The 20,566-nt window shown below is 41.5% G+C and overlaps 1 protein-coding gene across 5 annotated transcripts in view; it reads right to left on the bottom strand.

The window, feature by feature from the left end:
- The window catches only part of rufy2 (RUN and FYVE domain containing 2), a 42,898-nt gene that overhangs the window by 7,953 nt on the left and 14,379 nt on the right, over nt 1-20,566 (bottom strand). For 2 of the 5 annotated variants that reach the window (XR_003294833.1, XM_026293262.1), the window contains exons 5-16: nt 16,247-16,370; nt 15,290-15,354; nt 15,121-15,186; nt 8,798-8,867; nt 8,470-8,571; nt 8,221-8,337; nt 8,036-8,128; nt 7,489-7,563; nt 7,282-7,379; nt 2,150-2,269; nt 1,869-1,998; nt 1,674-1,768 (exon numbers count right to left, since the gene is read on the bottom strand). Coding sequence is in view for 4 of the 5 variants with exons in the window: in XM_026293262.1 (XP_026149047.1) it covers nt 1,674-1,768; nt 1,869-1,998; nt 2,150-2,269; nt 7,282-7,379; nt 7,489-7,563; nt 8,036-8,128; nt 8,221-8,337; nt 8,470-8,571; nt 8,798-8,867; nt 15,121-15,186; nt 15,290-15,354; nt 16,247-16,370 (1,155 nt within the window). In the remaining variant the exon portion in view is untranslated. The other 3 variants (XM_026293263.1, XM_026293265.1, XM_026293264.1) reach the window with 3 other exon arrangements.

Here is a 20,566-nt window from a genome sequence, read left to right as displayed (position 1 = left end):
CTTGATTAGGAAAGGCACACACCTGTCTATATAAGACCTTACAGCTCACAGTGCATGTCAGAGCAAATGAGAATCATGAGGTCGAAGGAACTGCCCAAGGAGCTTAGGGACAGAATTGTGGCAAGGCACAGATCTGGCCAAGGTTACAAAATAATTTCTGCAGCACTCAAAGTTCCTAAGAGCACAGTGGCTTCCATAATCCTCAAATGGAAAAAGTTTGGGACGACCAGAACTCTTCCTAGACCTGGCCGTCCAGCCAAACTGAGCAATCCTGGGAGAAGAGCCTTGGTGAGAGAGGTAAAGAAGAACCCAAAGATCACTGTGGCTGAGCTCCAGAGATGCAGTAGGGAGATGGGAGAAAGTTCCACAAAGTCAACTATCACTGCAGCCCTCCACCAGTCAGGGCTTTATGGCAGAGTGGCCCGACGGAAGCCTCTCCTCAGTGCAAGACACATGAAAGCCCGCATAGAGTTTGCCAAAAAACACATGAAGGACTCCCAGACTATGAGAAATAAGATTCTCTGGTCTGATGAGACCAAGATTGAAGTTTTTGGCGTTAATTCTAAGCGGTATGTGTGGAGAAAACCAGGCACTGCTCATTATCTGCCCAATACAATCCCTACAGTGAAACATGGTGGTGGGAGCATCATGTTGTCGGGGTGTTTTTCAGCTGCAGGGACAGGACGACTGGTTGCAATTGAAGGAAAGATGAATGTGGCCAAGTACAGAGATATCCTGGAAGAAAACCTCTTCCAGAGTGCTCAGGACCTCAGACTGGGCCGAAGGTTCACCTTTCAACAGGACAATGACCCTAAGCACACAGCTAAAATAACAAAGGAGTGGCTTCGCAACAACTCTGTGACCGTTCTTGACTGGCCCAGCCAGAGCCCTGACCTAAACCCAACTGAGCATCTCTGGAGAGACCTGAAAATGGCTGTCCACCAACGTTCACCATCCAACCTGACAGAACTGGAGAGGATCTGCAAGGAAGAATGGCAGAGGATCCCCAAATCCAGGTGTGAAAAACTTGTTGCATCATTCCCAAGAAGACTCATGGCTGTACTAGCTCAAAAAGGTGCTTCTACTCAATACAGAGCACAGGGTCTGAATACTTATGACCATGTGATATTTCAGTTTTTCTTTTTTAATAAATTTGCAAAAATTTCTACATTTCTGTGTTTTTCTGTCAAGATGGGGTGCTGAGTGTACATTAATGAGAAATAAAATGAACTTTTTTGATTTTGGCAAATGGCTGCAATGACACAAAGAGTGAAAAATTTAAAGGGGTCTGAATACTTTCCGTACCCACTGTACATTCAGCCCTGTGTACTGTTTGGCACTGTTGTTACGGTCTTATTGTTATTATGCTGTGTCATTGCAGTAAATGTTGTCTCAGACAACAACATGTGCACTTTATGTAGTCCTGTTTAGGTCTGTGTCTTTGTCAGTCTTGTGTATCTTCTGTGTTAATTTATGTTCTATGAAACACCTTGGTTCTGGAGAAATATTTTGTTTCACTGTGTACTGACCTGTACATGATTGAAATGACAATAAAAAGCCATTTGACTTGACATCTAAGTTAGACATTATATCTGAGTTTAGAACCCATTCTCCATCTTTACAATGTCAAAACAGATGGATTATGACACCTTTTTAAATTAAAAGATACATACTCGCTTAGTTTGGAGCCCAGTTCCTCAAGAGCTTGTTCTTGGTCTTCACAGATGGTCTTCAGCTGAATTTTTTCACCCTGGAGAAGATGGAACTCCTGGAAAAACATGAAAATGCAAAAAGAAGACATTCATCAGATACCATCATATCATACAATACCATATACATCCTATGTTTGTTCATCTTTCCTTTCTTACCTTTTTTAGTCCATTGATCTGCAGTGCCTCTGTGCTGAGCTGACCCACTGTAACTCTCTCTCTGTCAAGATCATTTTGCAAAGTCTGCCTCCACTCCCTCTCAATCTTCAGGTCCATCTCCAGTTGCTGGCTACAGGAACACCCCAAACATTTGGCTTACCACACTACACAGTTTGTGGTGTAAATAATGTGTTGCTTTTCTGAAAACAGCTTTTCTAGAGTTCATGTATTTGTATGCATAAGTCTACCATATATAGTCTGTTTTTAGAGGCTTTTCTTACAGTTGCCTTTCTCTGTTTTCGATCTGCTGCTGCAGGCTGTCGGCCTTATTGGCAAAGTCCAACTTGAAGCATCTGGTTCCCTCCTCAGCCAAGATGCGGTGCCTCTCTGCTTCCTGTAATCTGCATCATTATAACCAGGGACAAACTCAGGACCATGGAGAAAAAAAACTGGGGAAGGAGGGGAGGAATAAAGGGAGAAAATAAGGGAATATGGGAGGAAGGATTACAGGTAAGGAGGGAGGTTTAAGGACCATGACTTCTGGGTGGAAAGATGATGAAGGGGTGGCTGAGGGTAAATAAATAAAGCTGAAGAGAAGCATGTTGTCTTTTGTTACAACCTGGGTTGTGATAAGATCTCATGCCACAACATCTTGTGATATCGAAAACACAAGGTGAAGAGCCGTCTCATGATATCAGTACATAACAGTGCTGCTTCAGTCAACTGTTTCAATTATGCTTTTGAGACATGTCATATGGGACATACACTTCTATTCGTATCTATATTGGGCACATGTTCAATTTAGTTCTATAGTACCAAGTTGCAAAACAATAATTTCAGGGCACTTTACACAGAAACCCAACAAATCGCTTATGCTGCACTAGGTGACTGTGGAGAAGAAAAACTCTTTAATGGAAGAAGCCTTCAGCAAAACTCGTCTCAGTTTCGGCGGCCATCTGCCTCAACTGGTTGGGGTAAGTGGATAGAGCAGAGAACAGCAACAAGAAACATTTCTTTATGAGTCAGTGTACTGATTCAGTTTGTTTACACAGACAGAAATCAGTAAGTAAAAGGGAATCTTCAGTCTAAAACTCTGATGTGGAGAATAAAACCCAAAATGAAAAACATGTAAAAATAAATGCATTGATATAACAAATTACATATTTCTGTTGAGTATTTTTATCCTTGATAGCACAGTATTACTGTAATATAATTTAGGACAAATTATATTTTGTGTTTGGACAATCTTCTTAATCTTCTACTTTACTCTCTTCATGAAGGTTTCTTTAAAAATCATCAGGTCTCATTCTCATGAAGTCTCGTCTCTTGTTTTGTCTTACTAACCAAGTGTATAGTCACACCCTTAGTAACAGCACCAGGGTGAAACTTAAAAAGTGCAACCAAGAACAAGAGTTGAATTGTGGGGGTTGAAAGCAAAAAATTAAGGCAATGATAAGGAAATGATGAGTGCAACATAAAGATGCATGACAAGGAAATGAGGGAAAATCACCTTAAAGCTATTAAATTGGTAAAAAAAAAAAAAGATGCAAATGCTGAAGTGTAGTATTACCATGTTGTCTTGAATGATTATTATTCATGCATTTAGATCTCACTTTCATTGTTTAGCCCAATATTGTACAGGAAAGAGCATTCATAGCATTATGTTTTGGGGATTTAGAGTAAATTTTATCTTGCATGGCAAAAACCCAAAACCACAGCCAGCATTTTCAAAACATCTAACTTTATTTGTCACAGTAGCAACATATAATTGTTGTTTGCTTTCAGCAGCTGTATCGAAGTTTTGTTTTTCTACAAACTGAGAGGAGATACAGTACTAGGAACATGGAGTTAGAATAGGCAGAATCATAACTTTCTATTATATCACAAAGTCCATGAATATTCCAAGACACAATAACACATTCAGATTCCCTTGACAGAAGTTCCAGAGGTTTACAGCTGAGGAACTACCATACTTTGCACTGGGCTCAGCTGTCAGTTCTGCAGAAATAGAGCACATCAACTGAGCTAAAGCTGCAGGCCCCACTGGAACTTGACTCAACCTCATAATTTACAGTTTAGGAGAATCTTAGAATGACAAAGGAAAAAAAAAAAAGGCTGTCCAAAATCACTCCCTTTTTATGGTATTTTGCACTATATTTTTCATCCTCCATGTTATTTGAGTGCCTGAATTTGTAGTGTGAAATGTATGCTCAAGACCAGTGGTCTCTAACACTGGTCCTCGAGAGCTAGTGTCCTACAGGTTTTCCAACTATCACTGACCTTCCAGTTTCTGATTGGCTGAACACACCTGATCCAGGTAATCAGCAGTGGGTAGGGCAGGGATATCTGGAAAACAAGCAGGACAGTAGCACTCCAGGGCCAGGGTTGGTTATCCCTGCTCTACACAGTGCCTTCAATATTACACACAATGCATGTAAACTATTTTAGTCTCAGAATCCCACAACGCAATTTATAATCTCATCTATTTTAATCTTCACCATTGAGTGAATTACTATACATTACAAGTGAGTAAGTGAATGATGGACTGATTTTGGATATAGTGAGGGTTATCACAGCCAGTCAGAAGCAGGTTCGAAGGTGCAACACATGCAGAGCAAACTGGTTGCGAATTAAGAACAGGAGGTTGCACAAACACACACCTGCCTGATTGAAAATTAGTGGTGAACACCACTGACTGTGATGAAATGCAGACAGTAGCAGAAACACTTTGTCTAGGACTAGTGATGGTTTTCATGTGACTGTACTTCAGATCTCAACGATGTGTTCAGTAGTGGGTGGGTTTGTGTGGTGGGGGTGGAGTGTACATGTGGGTATTTAATTTCTGCTGAGGGGATAGTGTTCTACCTTATCTGTGAGAGCAGCTCGAGTGTCTTTAGTGACTGAATATTACTTATCCAGAAAGCATGTAATTTATCAGTCTCCTATATCAGCTCTTATATCCACTTTATTCTATGTAACAGAAAGCTAAATTACAGTCAAGCAAAAGGTGCCAAAATGTCACATAAAGTCACATTGACTCCTTTTAGTTGAAAAATATAGAATGACTAGAATCTTTGTCAATCATTATGTCTGATATAGCTTTAGCAATTGCTAATTCCACATCTATGTTAAAATGATTATCCTGTTAACATATTGAGGGTTAATTCAAGCAGACTATCTCAAGTTTTTCAGAACTTTTTGTTATTAATGGCAAAATTAAGAAGAAATTGTGCTGGTGGCGTGTTGGCAATTTTTCTCTTGGTCAAGGGAACGATCCAATAAAAATGTTGCTATTGCTGAAAAAGTCTTGACTTTTTTAAGAAATTGGTCCTCCCTCCACATTGAAATAATTTTATACAGCCAGAAAAATTATAATTCACTATATTTATTTTAACTCAGTAATTTCTCAGAGCCTAGTCAGATATAGGGTGGTGTCAGTGACAATGAATATAAACTTACTGTACTGGAGATAGGAGGATATGTCCCGCATATATTCAGGCTATGTGTGCATGCCGAAACATAGGGTAGTGTGTGATTAATTTAAGATCTTCAGCCAGAACATTCATACAGTTCTCTTGCCAGCTAACCACAGCCTTTGATGAAGCCAATAAGGAAATGTGCAACTAACAGGACATGCGTTCTTTACCCCATCCAATCAAATTTCAAATCGTCATCCTATTATCAATTAAATTACATCCATGTCTGAATGTTATTTAAGACCATCGAGATCCTGACACGTGTGCTGGTCTCTATGAATCCAAACACTCTGCTGTTGCTGCTGTTCCCATAACTACAGGACCAAAATCATGTCTTTCAAAGTCACCTTTCTGTGACTGTTCATAAAGCATCAAACTACTTGAATATTATTTGAATATTAAACAAAAAAAAAAAAAAAAAACAGGAATGTTCCTTTAAGTTAATTTCATTTATTCACTGAACAAGCAATCATGTCTGTCTCAGAAGGAGATGTCCTTGACTAGCTTGTACTGGTGCACTGTATCTGTGCTGGCACACTTAACAAATGACATAGCCAGTGTTCTTGTCTGGCTTAGCAGATCCTTATCACTACACAAAAGGAACAGAGATAAAACCAAGGAGAAAAAAATGAAAAGTGGTGGTTTCAAGGGAGCAAAGTAGACAGGTGGGATGATTAGATGGATAGTATAGAAGAGACAAACAGAAGGGAGGCAGGAAAGAGGGAAGAAAGGAAGGAAGAGAGGATGTCAATACATCAGTATTCTAAGTTGCCCTGGTTACACTGAACTGAAAAGTTGATTAACATTTCAAACACAGCAGGAAGTTTAAATGAAAAGTACTAAACACAGAAATTTGATTTCAGGCTGCCAGATTCACTCTGTGATCATATTTCCTCTATTTTGATATATTTCTTTTCACAGTAAACACATGAGTAATGATTACAGAGGTGGGGAGGAAAAGCAGAAAAAGGAGCATAACTAGAGCAAAAACTGGAATTTTCAGGTGTGCAGAGAACTTGACTATAAATTTATGCCTAAAAATGTTCTCACTACTCTGATCTCTTCAGACAACATGGTCATTTCGATCATTAATTGGTGACAAAACATGAATAACTTCTTTGTTGAGGCTTTTCAGATGCAACAACGAAAAAATTCCATTGATAATAAAAGTTTAACCAGATTCTGTATCCCACCAGCCTACAAAAGCAGGAAAAAAACATTCACTATCAATCACAAATTGAAGAGAGGAGGGATGGATGGACAGTGTGGATTGGGAGACAATGGGGTGAGGATTCATAAGGCATCAATGAAGCAGTAGGTCTCATAAAAATGGTAGTATATATGAAGCACTTGTAACCTGACAAATCCCATGTATTTGATATGTGCAACTACTGTTTAATCTGACATGTAGCCTCTAGTGACAAGTGACAACATTGAGCTCAACAGATATCAGAGACTTACCAATCACATCCCATATTACAAAATCAGGTAAAAACAACAATGTTCATTAGTTAGTAATGTTCTACACTGTAAGGCATTTTGTGTCTCACAGTACCATGTGTTTCCGAGGTAAAACCCTGACCAGTGATAAAGAATAAGACTTATATAATTATTTCCCAAGACCTCCCGCCAACTTTTTTCTGCATAGTTATGACCTTGACAGTCCAGACTCATAAATAATATGTAATTATTATATAATTATGTGACATCCTTATGTAATTTACTATGTACTGTGTACAGTCAATGCCGTTTAAATGCTCTTACTTTTCTAAAGGGGCACTGTGTATTTACAGGTAAATCAAAGAAAGACTGCCAATTAAAGATTTTAATGTAACAAATGCTGATTTGGACAGCTGAATGTGCTGAATCACACATGGGATGAAGTGAGTTTTTTGTTTCAATTAGTGTGTAATGTTCCTTTGCACACTGTAGCTCACCTTTGCTCCAGCTGCTTCATAGTGGCAGTGATCTGATTGGTTTTCTCCTCCAGAAGGTTTATCATATCATTCTTCTTTTTCATTTCCTCATCAGAGGACTAAGAAATGAGAGTAACTGGCTGTCATAAATAGCAGTAAATAATGATAACAATATTTTTACTTGGTTAATTTAATGCATAGATAATGTGAGTTTGTTTGTGTCTGTACCTGCATCTTCTGGTACATTTCCACATTGATGGCTTTGACCTCGTCCAGTTGCTGTCTCAGTCCAATCAGTGTGTCCTGTTAATAAAGCAAGGCTAAAGTTGTGATGTGGCCAAATATTGGCTGTTCTGTTCACACTGCCATGTGACATAAACTGATTTAGCATGCTCTTCCCTTTTTCATGTTTCATTCCTACATTCATTGTTTATTAATTTATCACACTTTCACTTTTAAACCTGAACAACTGAAGAACAGTGCCATCATTCCTATAATCATCATCCTTCAACATCAAATGTTAGCATCTTAAGACAAATTTAATAAAATATTGATTTAACACTAATGTTGCCTCACTATTAACTATGCCCAAAACTATACTGCATCCGGTTGACGATTTGTACGTTGTTGAATCACCATGGTTTATTTTATTATGTAGTTACTGTAAATAACTCTGGAGACTGCAAATTTGTCGTCTAATTTCAGAGTTTTTTGTAACTTAGTTGGTGGTCAAAGGGAGGCAGAGGGAAGAGAAACAAGGAAGATGTATGTTGACCTGTTTTTCATGAATATCTTTTTCCAGAAGTTTCATGGCCAGCTCCATTTCCTGTTTCATTGACACCTGAACTACCAACTCATTTTCCACATCCTAAAAAAATATAATACATGTATATAATCTGTTAATACAGTCAGCATGTATAATTCACAATATTTCATATACATTAACAGTTACAGTGTAACCTGTCTGAGCTGACACTCCTCCTTGAGTTGTCTTCGAGCCTCATTGTACATCTCATCCAAACCCTGACGAGACTGTTTGTATGTGTCTCTCTCCACTGACATATCCCCTTTAGTTACCTAGAGTAAATAACATCAACAGGAAGAACTGGTTGTATCCGTTTGTGCTCTGAAGGCTTACATCCATAGTTTTGGCTTCAGTTGTAGCTACAGCTAAAAGTAAGCATGTACTTTGCATGTATCACTATGTACCTCTAAATGTTGTTGCACCTTCAGCAGAATAAGGCTGTTTTCACTCCTCAGCTGTTGGTTTTCTTCCTGCAGTTTGATTATGTTGTTCTTGGCTATGGCTAACTGCACAAATATACATATAGAAATGTACAGCCACAGAGAGTAATTCAGATAATTAATGATGCCAGTAACAGCAGGTTTTGATCAATTACTAACATGACAGTAAAAAATTATTAGGTCTGTTACACTATTCTTGGGTTAGCTCTGTAATCAAGTATATATTTTATATTTTACAAATCTGCAGAGGTTACAGTGCTCACTTAAAATACATTAAGAGTGTGAACTTTACCTCCTCTATGAGTTTAGAGTTGGACTTTTCCAGAGAGTCAACTCTGCCCTGAAGACCATGCATGGTGGAGCTGGACACACAAACACAGGAGTTATAATCAACTAATTTAGATTTCAATTAGGGCTGCAACAAATAATTTATTTGTTCTTTTATAAAAGAATGTAAAGACATGTTTTCAACATTTTACTGACAAAATATGAACTATATTCTAGTTATTACATGTTTTCTACACATATATTAAATAAAATAAACTCTTAGACTTAGTTTTACATGTCATGACAAAGAGATCTTAAATTTTATTACATTAAAAAAGTCACTAGAATTTCACACTAAAAGCAAAAGTGAGTGGCACATTAACCCCAATGAAGTGACATGCATTCACACATGAACTTGAACATTGCTAGAAATTGTCCCAGTGACATAGTGATTGGACATTAATTGGACTTTTTTCCTGTGAGCTCCTCTGTAAAAAGGCTGGGTAGTGTTCTCCTGTTGAAGAGGCAATACTTCAAACTGGATTTTCTTCCCATGTGAAAACAGGTCTCACTCAGACATTCTCTTGCTGTGGCTGCATGTGTTAAAAAGATAATTGGACGCTATTTCTGAACATGATTCTCATTGACACTGTCCAGATATTAACTGTTATATATGTGAAAGCAGAAACATCTAATTCTTGCTGACTCCGACCGACAGGGACCTGCATCATCACTCAGACACAGCTGCTAAAAAGTTGGCTGTTCTCCAGTAGTATCAGTAGAAAGTGTCACACTCTGGCCTGGTAAGTTGCTACTTTTACCACGCCTGTTCGTCATTATTACCAAAGAACAGCATGTGTTACACTTAACGTCTGTAGGTGGCACTCAACTTACACTAGCATGTACAGCATCCTGCGCATGCACAGACTGTAATGTAACGCATACTATAATGAATAATGGAAACTTAAGTAAAGCACTGTGGTCAGGGTTTGTTGTAAACAATTATTTTATGTGGTACTTCAATATTTTGAAAATTTTCGGTTGACTTCATGAGAACAATCTGCCAACGCTCTTTCCTAAAACATTCCTGTGTACATCAAATGTAGATACATTTTGTAACAAAGATATTTCACTGACTATACTCCATATATATTTAAGTAGCCTAGTAGTTTTATCAACATCTGCATATAATCAATACCTGACTGTCAAATCAAATGAATTCAGTACAATTCAAAAACTTTCTGACAATATTTATTGTCATGTAACACACAACTGAACGTATATGTATGGCTGTAGATATGTATAATGTTCTCTCATTAACTAAGTTCTCTCTCTTTCTCCGTCTCACTCAACAGTTTCTCTCCCTTTGTTTTCTACATGTATCACTCTCTTTCTTTTTCTTTGTACATATTGTACCGTCTTTTCATGTGTAACTTGCCTGTAGCGCTGTTTACACTGTAGAGTCGTAATGTTTACCGCCTGGGATGCACAGACTTGATTGGCTGGTATCACGTGGGATGGCTCAACTCGCATGCAATTGGTCTGTGCGTTTCCACTACCGTAAAGTCTAAAAAAAGCTGCGCCGGTGGAAATAGAAGCGCCCCGTTAGGTTTTAAATCACAATCTTCTGTTTTGGCTGTAGGTCCGGGTCCGTATGGGGCAGCTTTTGGGTCCGCACCCGGACCGCGGTCCGCCTGTTAGTGACCTAGGGTATATAGTCTAAATATCTTTAGAAATTCACTAAATGCACCAGGCGAAATATAGACATAAAACCTAAAAATACAGAGGTTATGGGTGACATGTGCCATGCTCATGTATTAGGGTCAGGGTAAACTGACATTAGATAGAGCTGTCTGTGTGCCCTGTGAGATTGGGCACTATATTATATTACTATGTCAAGAGAGACCCATAAGCATGTTACTGGATGACTGATTATCTGACCCCATAACAGAAAAACTAGATCAAGAAGGCTTCACCACTATCCACATATCAATGTAAAAATTGTGCAATTACGGAAAATGTGACTTTCACTCTACTCCGCTTCATTTTTGTCTCTGCAACTACTCACCATGTCAGCGTTTGCTGTCACAGCTACATCACTAGACCTAAGTGATAAATACGTTCACTGCATATCTTTTCTGAAGTGGAAGTAGTGTCATTTTGCAGATTGATTTTGTCATGAGGTTAAGTTTCAGTTCCGGTCTTGGACTTTTATTTTGGTTGGTTTCCTGTTTCTTTCTGTGTTTATCAGGGGTAGCTTTGTGTTCATTAGTATGATTACTTTCACCTGTGCCAATTGGTCTTGAGTTCTGTCTATTTATGCCTCATGTGTTTCCTTTGTTCTCCATTGGAGCATTGCACGATGTACTTGTGTTAAAGCAAGGTGATGCATGTAATGCATGTTTGCAGCAGTCAAAGGAGTGTTGTTTTGTGTCCGTTACGCCAAGTGGCGTTTCTGTTTTTGCCTGCCTGCCTGTGGGTGTGGGATTGCTCATAGCTTCCCAGCTCAGCCACCATGTGTTGGAGTTTTCCCCGGTGAATGACAGGGTCCTTTTCCTGTGCCTTTGGGTCAGGGATATGTCTCTTACTGTTATCTTGGCCTACAGGCCGAACAGTAGTACAGAGTACCTGGACTTCTTGGAGTCCCTAGGTAGGGTGCTGGAAGGTGCTCCAACTGGGGACTCTGACTCTGCTGGGGGACTTCAATGCTCATGTGGACTGGCAGACCAGGGTGGTGGTCCCTCTTTTCAAGAAGGGGGAGAGGGAGCTCACACTCCTCAGCCTTCCCGGGAAAGTCTATACCAGGGTACTGAAGAGGAGAACTCGTCCGATAGTAGAACATCGGATTCAGGAGCAACAATGTGGTTTTCATGCTGGTCGTGAAACACCAGCTCTATACTCTCCCCAGGGTGCTTGAGGCTTCATGGGAGTTTGCCCATGGGAGAAGGCATTCGACCATGTCCCTCGTGGCATCCTGTGGGAGGTGCTCTGGGAGTATGGGGTCCAAGGCCCTTTGCTAAGGGCTGTCCAGTCTCTGTACAAACAGAGCAGGAGTCTGATTTGCATTTCCGGCAGTAAATCAGACCTGTTATCAGTGCATGCTAGACTCCGGCAGGGTTACTCTTTGTCACCAGTTCTGTTCACTATTTCTATAGACAGAATTTCTGGGTGCAGCCAGGGGCTGGAGGGAGTCCAGTTCAGGAATTCAATTCAATTCAAATTTATTTGTATAGCGCCAAATCACAATACACCACAGGGAACTATAGGATGGCATCTCTGCTTTATGCAGATGATGATGTCCTGCTGGCTTCATCAAGCCAGGACCTTCAGCATGCGCTGGGGCGGTTTGCAGCCAAGTGTGAAGCGGCTGGGATGGGAATCAGCACCTCCAAGTCCGAGGCCATGTTTCTCAACCGGAAAAAGGTGGCTTGCACTCTCCGGGTCGGAGGAAAGATCCTGCCACAAGTGGAGGAGTTTAAATATCTCGGAGTCTTGTTCATGAATGAGGGAAGAACTGAACGGGAACTTGAGTAACCAGTCGGTGTAGTGGTAGCAGCAATGTGGTCGATGAACTGGTCTGTTGTGGTAAAGAAGCAGCTGAGTTGAAAGGCGAGGCTCTCGATTTACCAGTCAGTCTAAGTTCCTACCCTCAGCTATGGTCATGAGCTCTGGGTCATGACGGAAAGGACAAGATTGGGGATACAAGCGGCGGAAATGAGTTTCCTCCGCAGGGTGGCTAGGCGCTCCCTTTGAAATAGGGTGGAGGAGCTCGGTCACCCAGGGGGAGCTCGGAGTTGAGCCACTGGTCCTCCACATAGAGAGGAAACAGCTGAGGTGGCTTGGGTATCTGTTCCGGATGCCCCCTGGACACCTCCCTGGTGAGGTGTTCTGGGCATGACCCACCGAGAGGAGGCCTCAGGGAAGACCCAGGACACACTGGAGAGACTATGTCTATCGGCTGGCCTGGGATTGCCTTGGTATCCCCCCAGAAGAGCTGGAGGAAGTGTCTAGGGAGAGAGAAGTCTGGGCATCCCTGCTTAGACCACTAAGTGGCCCCAGATAAGCGGCAGAAGATGGATGGATGGTATTGGCCTGTGTGTGTGGGTTTCCAGTAGACTTCTATTTCTAGGTTACCATCAGACCTGATGACGATTTCTCAATCCAAAAAGGCTAGTCTGTTTTCATTGGTGTCCTTTCTGGTAAATTTAATGTTTGCGTGTACTGCATTGATATGATCTGTGAAGGCTTGAACTTCCCGGGTCTTGATTTTCACCCAGGCGTCATCCACATATCTGAACCAATGGGTCGGTGCCGTCCCTGTGAAGAGAGCCTTCTTTTCCACTTCTTCCATGTACAGATTGGTAACAATAGGTGACACAGTGGAGCCTATAGCACATCCATGTTTCTGTCTGTAAAATTCACCTATGTATGAGAAGTATGTGGTGTTCAGACAAAGGTAGAGTAGCAGGCAAATTTGGTCTCGGTTGAGGCTGCTCCTGGCAGAGAGCGTACTGTCCTCTTTTAGTCTTTTCTTAACAGGTGTTAAAGCATCAGTGGTGGGAATGCTGGTGAAGAGGGATGTAACATCAAAGGATACCATCGTTTCATCTCTATCCAGTTTTAGATGTTGATTTTGGAGGCAAATTCCTCTGAATTCAGGATGTGGTGGTCTGTGTGATCTACCAGTGATGCTAAGATAGCAGCAAGGCGTTTGACAATGTTATATGTCACTGAGTTTATGCTGCTGATAATGGGCCTGAGGGGGGCTCCTTCTCTGTGTATCTTAGGGAGCCCATACAGACAGGGGGTGGTCTCCTCTGGATACAGCCTGTAGTAGCTGGTCCTGTAGATGGCATTGTCCTTTTCCAGGTGTTTTAAACAGTCACCTTTTTCTTATAGGTGCTGGTGGGGTCCCCTTCTTAACTTTTCATAGGTCTGTTGGTCTTCCAAGAGATAGGTTATTTTTCCATGATAGTCTGCTGTGTTTAAGACCATCCTTTGTCTGCAGACAGGATGGTAATAGTCTCGTCCTTGGACAGGAATGACAGGGCCCTGCTCTCCTGGGCAGTGAGGATGGATGTAGAAGGAGGTGGAAGAATGATGTCTTAGTGATGTAGCTGATGTGGGATTGGAAGGAGACGGAGTCCATTATGATGTCAAGATTTTGCACTGAGGAGGAGGGAGTGACATTACAGCCATCAATGTACAGTTGTGTATCGTCAGCGTAACAGTGAAAATGGAGTCAATGGTGGCATATGATTTGTCCAAGGAGCAACGTAGAGGCTGAAGAGAAGGGGACCAAGCATTGAGCCTTGAGGGACACTGTGGGTGACTGGGGTGGTATGAGATTTGTAATTGTTAACAGAGACATAGTAGTAATGATCAGAGAGGTAGGAGGTGAACTAGCTGAGTGCTGAACCGGTGATACCAAAGGCTGACAGCAAACTGTTGAGTAGGATGGAATGGTTGATGGTGTCAAAGGCGGCGCTGAGGTTGAGATGGAGGAGGATGGTAAGGGAACCAGAGTCGGAGGTGAGGAGGAGGTCGTTGGTGACTTTCAGTAGGGGTGTTTCAGTGCTGTTGTAGGTGCAGAAGCCGGATTGAAATGTTTCAAAGAGGCAGGAGTGGACATATTGCTGGTGTTGAGTAAAGACAGAGTGTTTCAGTATTTCGAAGAACAGCGGAAGACTGGAGATGAGTCTGAAATTGTCCAGGTTGTCAGGACTCAAACCAGGTGTTTTCAGGATGGGAGTGACTATAGTAAGTTTGAGTGAGGGTGGGAGGAACCACTGGTAAGGGAGGCATTTATGATGTTGGTGATGAGTGGGATATGAGAGGGGAAACAGGCTTTGATGACAGGGGATGGAATGGGGTCCAGATGGCAGGTGGTGAGTTTGATTGTGGAAAAGAGTTTGAAAAAAGTAACTGCAATGTTTCCATACTTTGATTACTTTATGTTTAGTGATCTGTGTTTTATCACTTAGAAATATTTGAGTCAAGTGTTTGTTGGTATTTGTGACTGGTGAAGATCAGATCACATCATTTCATAATGTGTCTACATGACACAAAATGAGCAAAAAGGTTTTAATGGTACAATGTTTGTGCTGCAAAATAATACAATTAATGTATTTATGTATATTGCATAAAATGTAAAATGCTGATTACATTTAAATTTGTGTTTTTACATTAATTATATGTGGGATCAGCCTTTCAGCTATTAGCCAATGCAGCATTTGACTTCCTTTCCTCGAACGTAAATTTCATAACACCACCGAATCTCAAAAGTGAAAGAGATGAAGGGGGAAAGTTAGTGGACAGGTCTGTTTCTAGTGAAGAAGCATGTCTTACTTGAGCTGTCGGTTCAGTTCTTCGACATAGTTCTTCTGATCCAAGATGGATGTTATCTGGCTATTCCTGTTGCCACAGAAACAGTCAAACACAGAGCTCTGGATCACATTTAGATCAATTTTTAACAATCTAATAAACTTATTGTATAAAACAGAGTGACAGATAGTACCTCTCTTCACCCCTGTAATCATCTATTTCATTCTTCAGGTACATGGAGAAGTCAATCACCCCAACCTTAGCAAAATAAAAGTAAAAATAGAATAAATAAAAGAGTTATACTGAAAGATGAATCATTAAGAGAAGCAGCACTCACCAAAAAGCTAAATCATTATTTTTATCATTACTTTTATTTATGTATTCATCAGGCCACCAAAACAACTTAAAATTTGAGATGTTTACAATGTTTACAATCATCATCTACATTTCTTGAAGGAAATGTGAGTCACCACAACCATTGGTTCATAATTCATGTTATTAGCCAAAAAGTCTTGTGGTTATGATTAGTGTGTCACAAACATCAATAAATGGTTAATAATGGTTTAAATGGTTAATGGTTAAATACTTCCTATGTCACAACTGAAATCAAAGGCTTCTGATGCTGCAGTTGGACTCATAATATGAGTTAGCCCATTGGTAATCGTGTTATTAAATTGTGAAAGTGAAAGTCCTGCAACTAGTGGAAACATCAAAGATTAACTCTCACTTTGCTAAGCCAGTCCTGGTCTACCTTTATTTTATGTTTAATCAATGTAAAAATGCAACAGTTCAAACACCTTATAAACTGCTGTACCTACATTGTTATGCTACATTGCCCCTTGCACAGCAATGTATTTAATGTATTTTAAAGCACAGCATAAATGCCAAGTCTTATATTAACTGAATTTGGGGCTACAAAGTACAGAGAATGTAATACATTAGGAATTATTTTTGAAAAATTAAAACATTTATTAAATCTTTATAACTGCCAAAATTTTTCGGCACATTATAGCAATAAAGCATACCAGCTGTAAAGAACCATATCCGATTTCCTTAATCCAGATAAACTACGATTAAGACAATATTTAATATCTGGTGTAAATGCATTTTTAGTCAAATTGGCTAATACTGTTTTCACAGCAGTGGTTACCTGAGAATCCAGGTCCTCGCCTTTAACACAGAGGTTGGCATCGATGACATTCAGGCCAACCAGCAGCCCCACGATCACCGCTCCCTCTTCCTCCAGCATGAGAGCTGAATTCTCATAGAAATCACTGTGCAAGACACACAAGATACAGTTCCCTTTTGTTGCTGCTACTGGCTGACTGATGGCTGGATAGATAGTCTTAACATGTTTTTTTTGTTTATGTTGACTTTGCCATCTACACTGTTATGTTTTATGCACTATATACAACAAAAGAAACCTGCTTCCCACTATCAGCTTATTTTCCTCATTTAAAGTGTCATTCTGTCAGGCTAATTTGTCACTTTCACCGCGGCACAGCATGTGTTACACTATAATGTCTGTAGGTGGAGTTCATCTTACACTAACACGTACAACACACTGGGTATCCACAGACCATACTGTAGTCCATACTATAATGAATGTGTACCTAGAAACTGAAGAATAAGCCCTGTGCTCAGGGATCGCTGTGATTATTGTGTAAAGATCTTGTGCTACTTTACTACTGAAGTGCAAAGATACATTCTGTAAGGAATGTATTTGATTGGCTGATTATGATATATTGTAATTTTTGAATGAATGACGTTCTACATTTTCCTACAGTAACATTCATGTACTGTATTTTCCAGATTAGAAGTCACACTCCTCTGGCTTGTCCTGCGAGTTATATAGCAAAGCGATTTATATGTGTACACTCACCTGCCACTTTATTAGGTACACCTTGCTTTGGGTCCATATTGACATTATAGCATTACAGAGTTGATGCAAATTTGTCTCCCATTCCACCACACCGCAAAGGTGCTCTATTGGATTGAGATCTGGTGACTATGGAACTCAGTGAACTCATTGTCATGTTCAGGAAACCAGTTTGAGATGATGTGAGCTTTGTGACATGGTGCATTATCTTGCTGGAAGTAGCCATCAGAAGATGGGTACACTGTGGTCATAAAGGGTATGGTCAGCAACAATACTCAGGCTGACGTTGAAACAATGCGCAACTGATACTAAGGGGTCCAAAGGGTGCCAAGAAAATATCCCCCACACCACTACACCACCACCACCAGCCTAAAACATTGATCCAAGGCAGGAGGAAATCATCCTTTCTCATCCTTTTGTTGTTTACACCAAATTCTGACCCTGCCATCTAAATGTTGCAGCTGAAATCAAGACACATCAGATCAGGCAACATTTTTTCAATCTTGTATTATCCTATTTTGGTGAGCCTGTGCAAATTATAGCCTCAGTTTCCTGTTGTTAGCTGACAAGAGTGGCACTGGTGTGGTCTTCTGCTGCTGTAGCCCATCTACGACATGTTGTGCGTTCAGAGATGGTATTCTGTACACCTTGGTTGTAACGAGTGCTTATTTGGGTTACTGTTGCCCTTCTATCATCTTGAACCAGTCTGCCCATACTCCTCTGACTTCTGACATCAACAAGGCATTTTCATCCACACAAATGCCGCTCACTGGATATTACAGACTATTCTCTGTAAGCCCTAGAGATGGCTGTGTGTAAAAATCCCAGTAGATCAGCAGTTTCTGAAATACTCAAACAAGCCTGTCTGGCACCAACCATGCCACATTCAAAGTCACTTAAATCCCCATTCACCCCAATTCTGATGCTCGGTTTGAACTTCAGCAAGTCATCTTGACCACATCTACATGCCTGAATACGTACACATTTTTTTTCTATTCAACAAGGCTGTTTTTGCTAAAAGTAACTAATACTCTGGTGCGACTTACAGTCTGGAAAATAGGGTACCTTAAGAAAGTTTTGCTGGAGGTAAATAACGCTGCAAATTCAACCCCCTTTTGCAGCTGCAGTCTAAGATTAAGACAGGAAATCCTCAAGCTATAGTCAGAAAACTGACTTGGATCAGATAGTTTGGCAGTTAGTACATGTATACACAGAAAAATCACCAGTGTTAAATTAATACGATATATATATATAATTTAAAAAAAAATTTCCCTTCTCACCCCTATGGGTGGTGTGTGTGTGTCTTCCTCAATCTCAGGACCTCTACCAGAGGCCTGGGAGTTTGAGGGTTCTTCGCAGTATCTTAGCTGTTCCTAGCACTGCGCTCTTCTGGACTGAGATCTCTGATGTTGTTCCTAGGATCTGTTGGAGCCACTCCCCCAGTTTGGGGGTCACAGCCCCGAGGGTGCCGATTACCACGGGGACCACTGTTGCCTTCACCTTCCACATCTTTTCTAGCTCTTCTTTAAGCCCTTGGTATTTCTCCAGCTTCTCATGTTCCTTCTTTCTGATGTTGCTGTCACTTGGGATCGCTACATCTACCACTACGGCTTTCTTCTGCTGTTTGTCCACCACTACTATGTCCAGTTGGTTAGCCATCACCTGTTTGTCGGTCTGTATCTGGAAGTCCCACAGGATCTTAGCTCGGTCATTCTCCCTCACCTTTGGAGGTGTGTCCCATTTTGACCTTGGGACCTCCAGCCCATACTTGGCACAGATGTTCCTGTACACTATGCCGGCCACTTGGTTATGGCGTTCCATGTATGCTCTGCCTGCTAGCATCTTACAACCTGCTGTTATGTACTGGATTGTCTCAGGGGCATCTTTGCACAGCCTGCACCCGGGGTCCTGCCTGGTGTGGCAGACCCCGACCTCTATCGATCTTGTACTCAGGGCCTGTTCTTGTGCTGCTATGATTAGTGCCTCTGTGCTGTCTTTCAGTCCAGCTTTTTCCAGCCACCGGTAGGACTTTTCAACATCAGCCACTTCTTGTATCTGTCGGTGGTACATGCCGTGCAGGGGTTTGTCCTGCCATGATGGTTCTCACTCTTCTTCCTCTGCATCGGGCTTCTGTTAGCTGAGATATTCACCAAGTATTCCATCGCTTGGGGCCATCTTCCTGATGTACTCATGGATCTTGGCTGTTTCATCTTGGATGGTGGCTCTGACACTCACCAGTCCCCGGCCTCCTTCCTTCCTCTTAGTGTACAGTCTCAGGATGCTGGATTTGGGGTGAAGTCCTTCATGCATTGTGAAGAGCTTCCTTGTCTTGACATCAGTGGCTTCTATGTCCTCTTTTGGCCAGCTTATTATGCCAGCGGGGTATCTGATGACCAGCAGGGCGTAGGTGTTGATGGCTTGGACCTTGTTCTTCTCATTTAGCTGACTTTTTAGGACTTGCCTTACTCTCAGAATCAGAATCAGAATGAGCTTTATTGCCAAGTGTGTGAGCAAACACACACAAGGAATTTGTTTAGGTACAGGGGGGGTACTCCAGTGCAAACAGACATAGATACAAATGCTACAAGGGGTAAAAACAGTAAACATCAAACTCTCTGTAGGTATTTGGCTGTGGCTGCTTTCCTTGCGGCTTCTTCTTGGTTCCCATTTGCCTGTGGGATTCCAAGGTACTTGTAGCGTCCCTCAACATCCGCTATGCTGCCTTCTGGGACTTCAACTCCTTCAGTCCTGACAACCTTCCCTCTCTGTTATCATTCGACCACACTTGTCCAGTCCGAATGACATTCCAATGTTGTTGCTGTATATCCTGGTGGTGTGGATCAGTGAGTCGATGTCTCGCTCGGTCCTGGCATACAGCTTGATGTCATCCATGTACAAGAGGTGGCTGATGGTTGCCCCATTTCGTAGTCGGTATCCGAAGCCCGTCTTAGTGATGATCTGGCTGAGGGGGTTCAGGCCTATGCAGAACAGCAGCGGGGACAGAGCATCTCCTTGGTAGATGCCGCACTTGATGGAGACTTGTGCTATCGGCTTGAGGTTGGCTACTAGGGTTGTTTTCCACAGTCCCATTGAGTTCCTTATGAAGGCTCTTAGGGCCCTATTGATGTTGTACAGCTCCAGGCATTCCAGGATCCATGTGTGAGGCATTGAGTCGTAGGCTTTCTTGTAGTCAATCCAGGCAGTGCACAGGTTGGTCTGCCTGGTCTTACAGTCTCGAGCGACCGCTTTATCCACCAGTAGTTGATGTTTTGCTCCCCTGGTATCCTTACCCATTCCTTTCTGGGCCTCGCTCATGTATTGAGCCATGTGCCTACTCATCTTAGCCGCTATGATGCCCGACAGGAGCTTCCATGTTGTGCAGAGGCAGGTTATCGGACGGTAGTTGGATGGGACTGCTCCCTTCTGGGGGTCCTTCAGGATCAGGACTGTCCTGCCTTGAGTTAGCCACTCTGGGTGAGTCCCATCCATTAGCAGCTGGTTCATTTGAGCTGCCAGGTGCTCATGGAAGGCAGTTAGCTTCTCTAGCCAGTAGGTGTGGATCATGTCAGGCCCCAGTGCTGTCCAGTTCTT

This window comes from Mastacembelus armatus, chromosome 3, assembly GCF_900324485.2.
Source record: "Mastacembelus armatus chromosome 3, fMasArm1.2, whole genome shotgun sequence".
NCBI lineage: Eukaryota > Metazoa > Chordata > Actinopteri > Synbranchiformes > Mastacembelidae > Mastacembelus > Mastacembelus armatus.
This window is presented reverse-complemented; position numbering and strand designations above follow the sequence as displayed.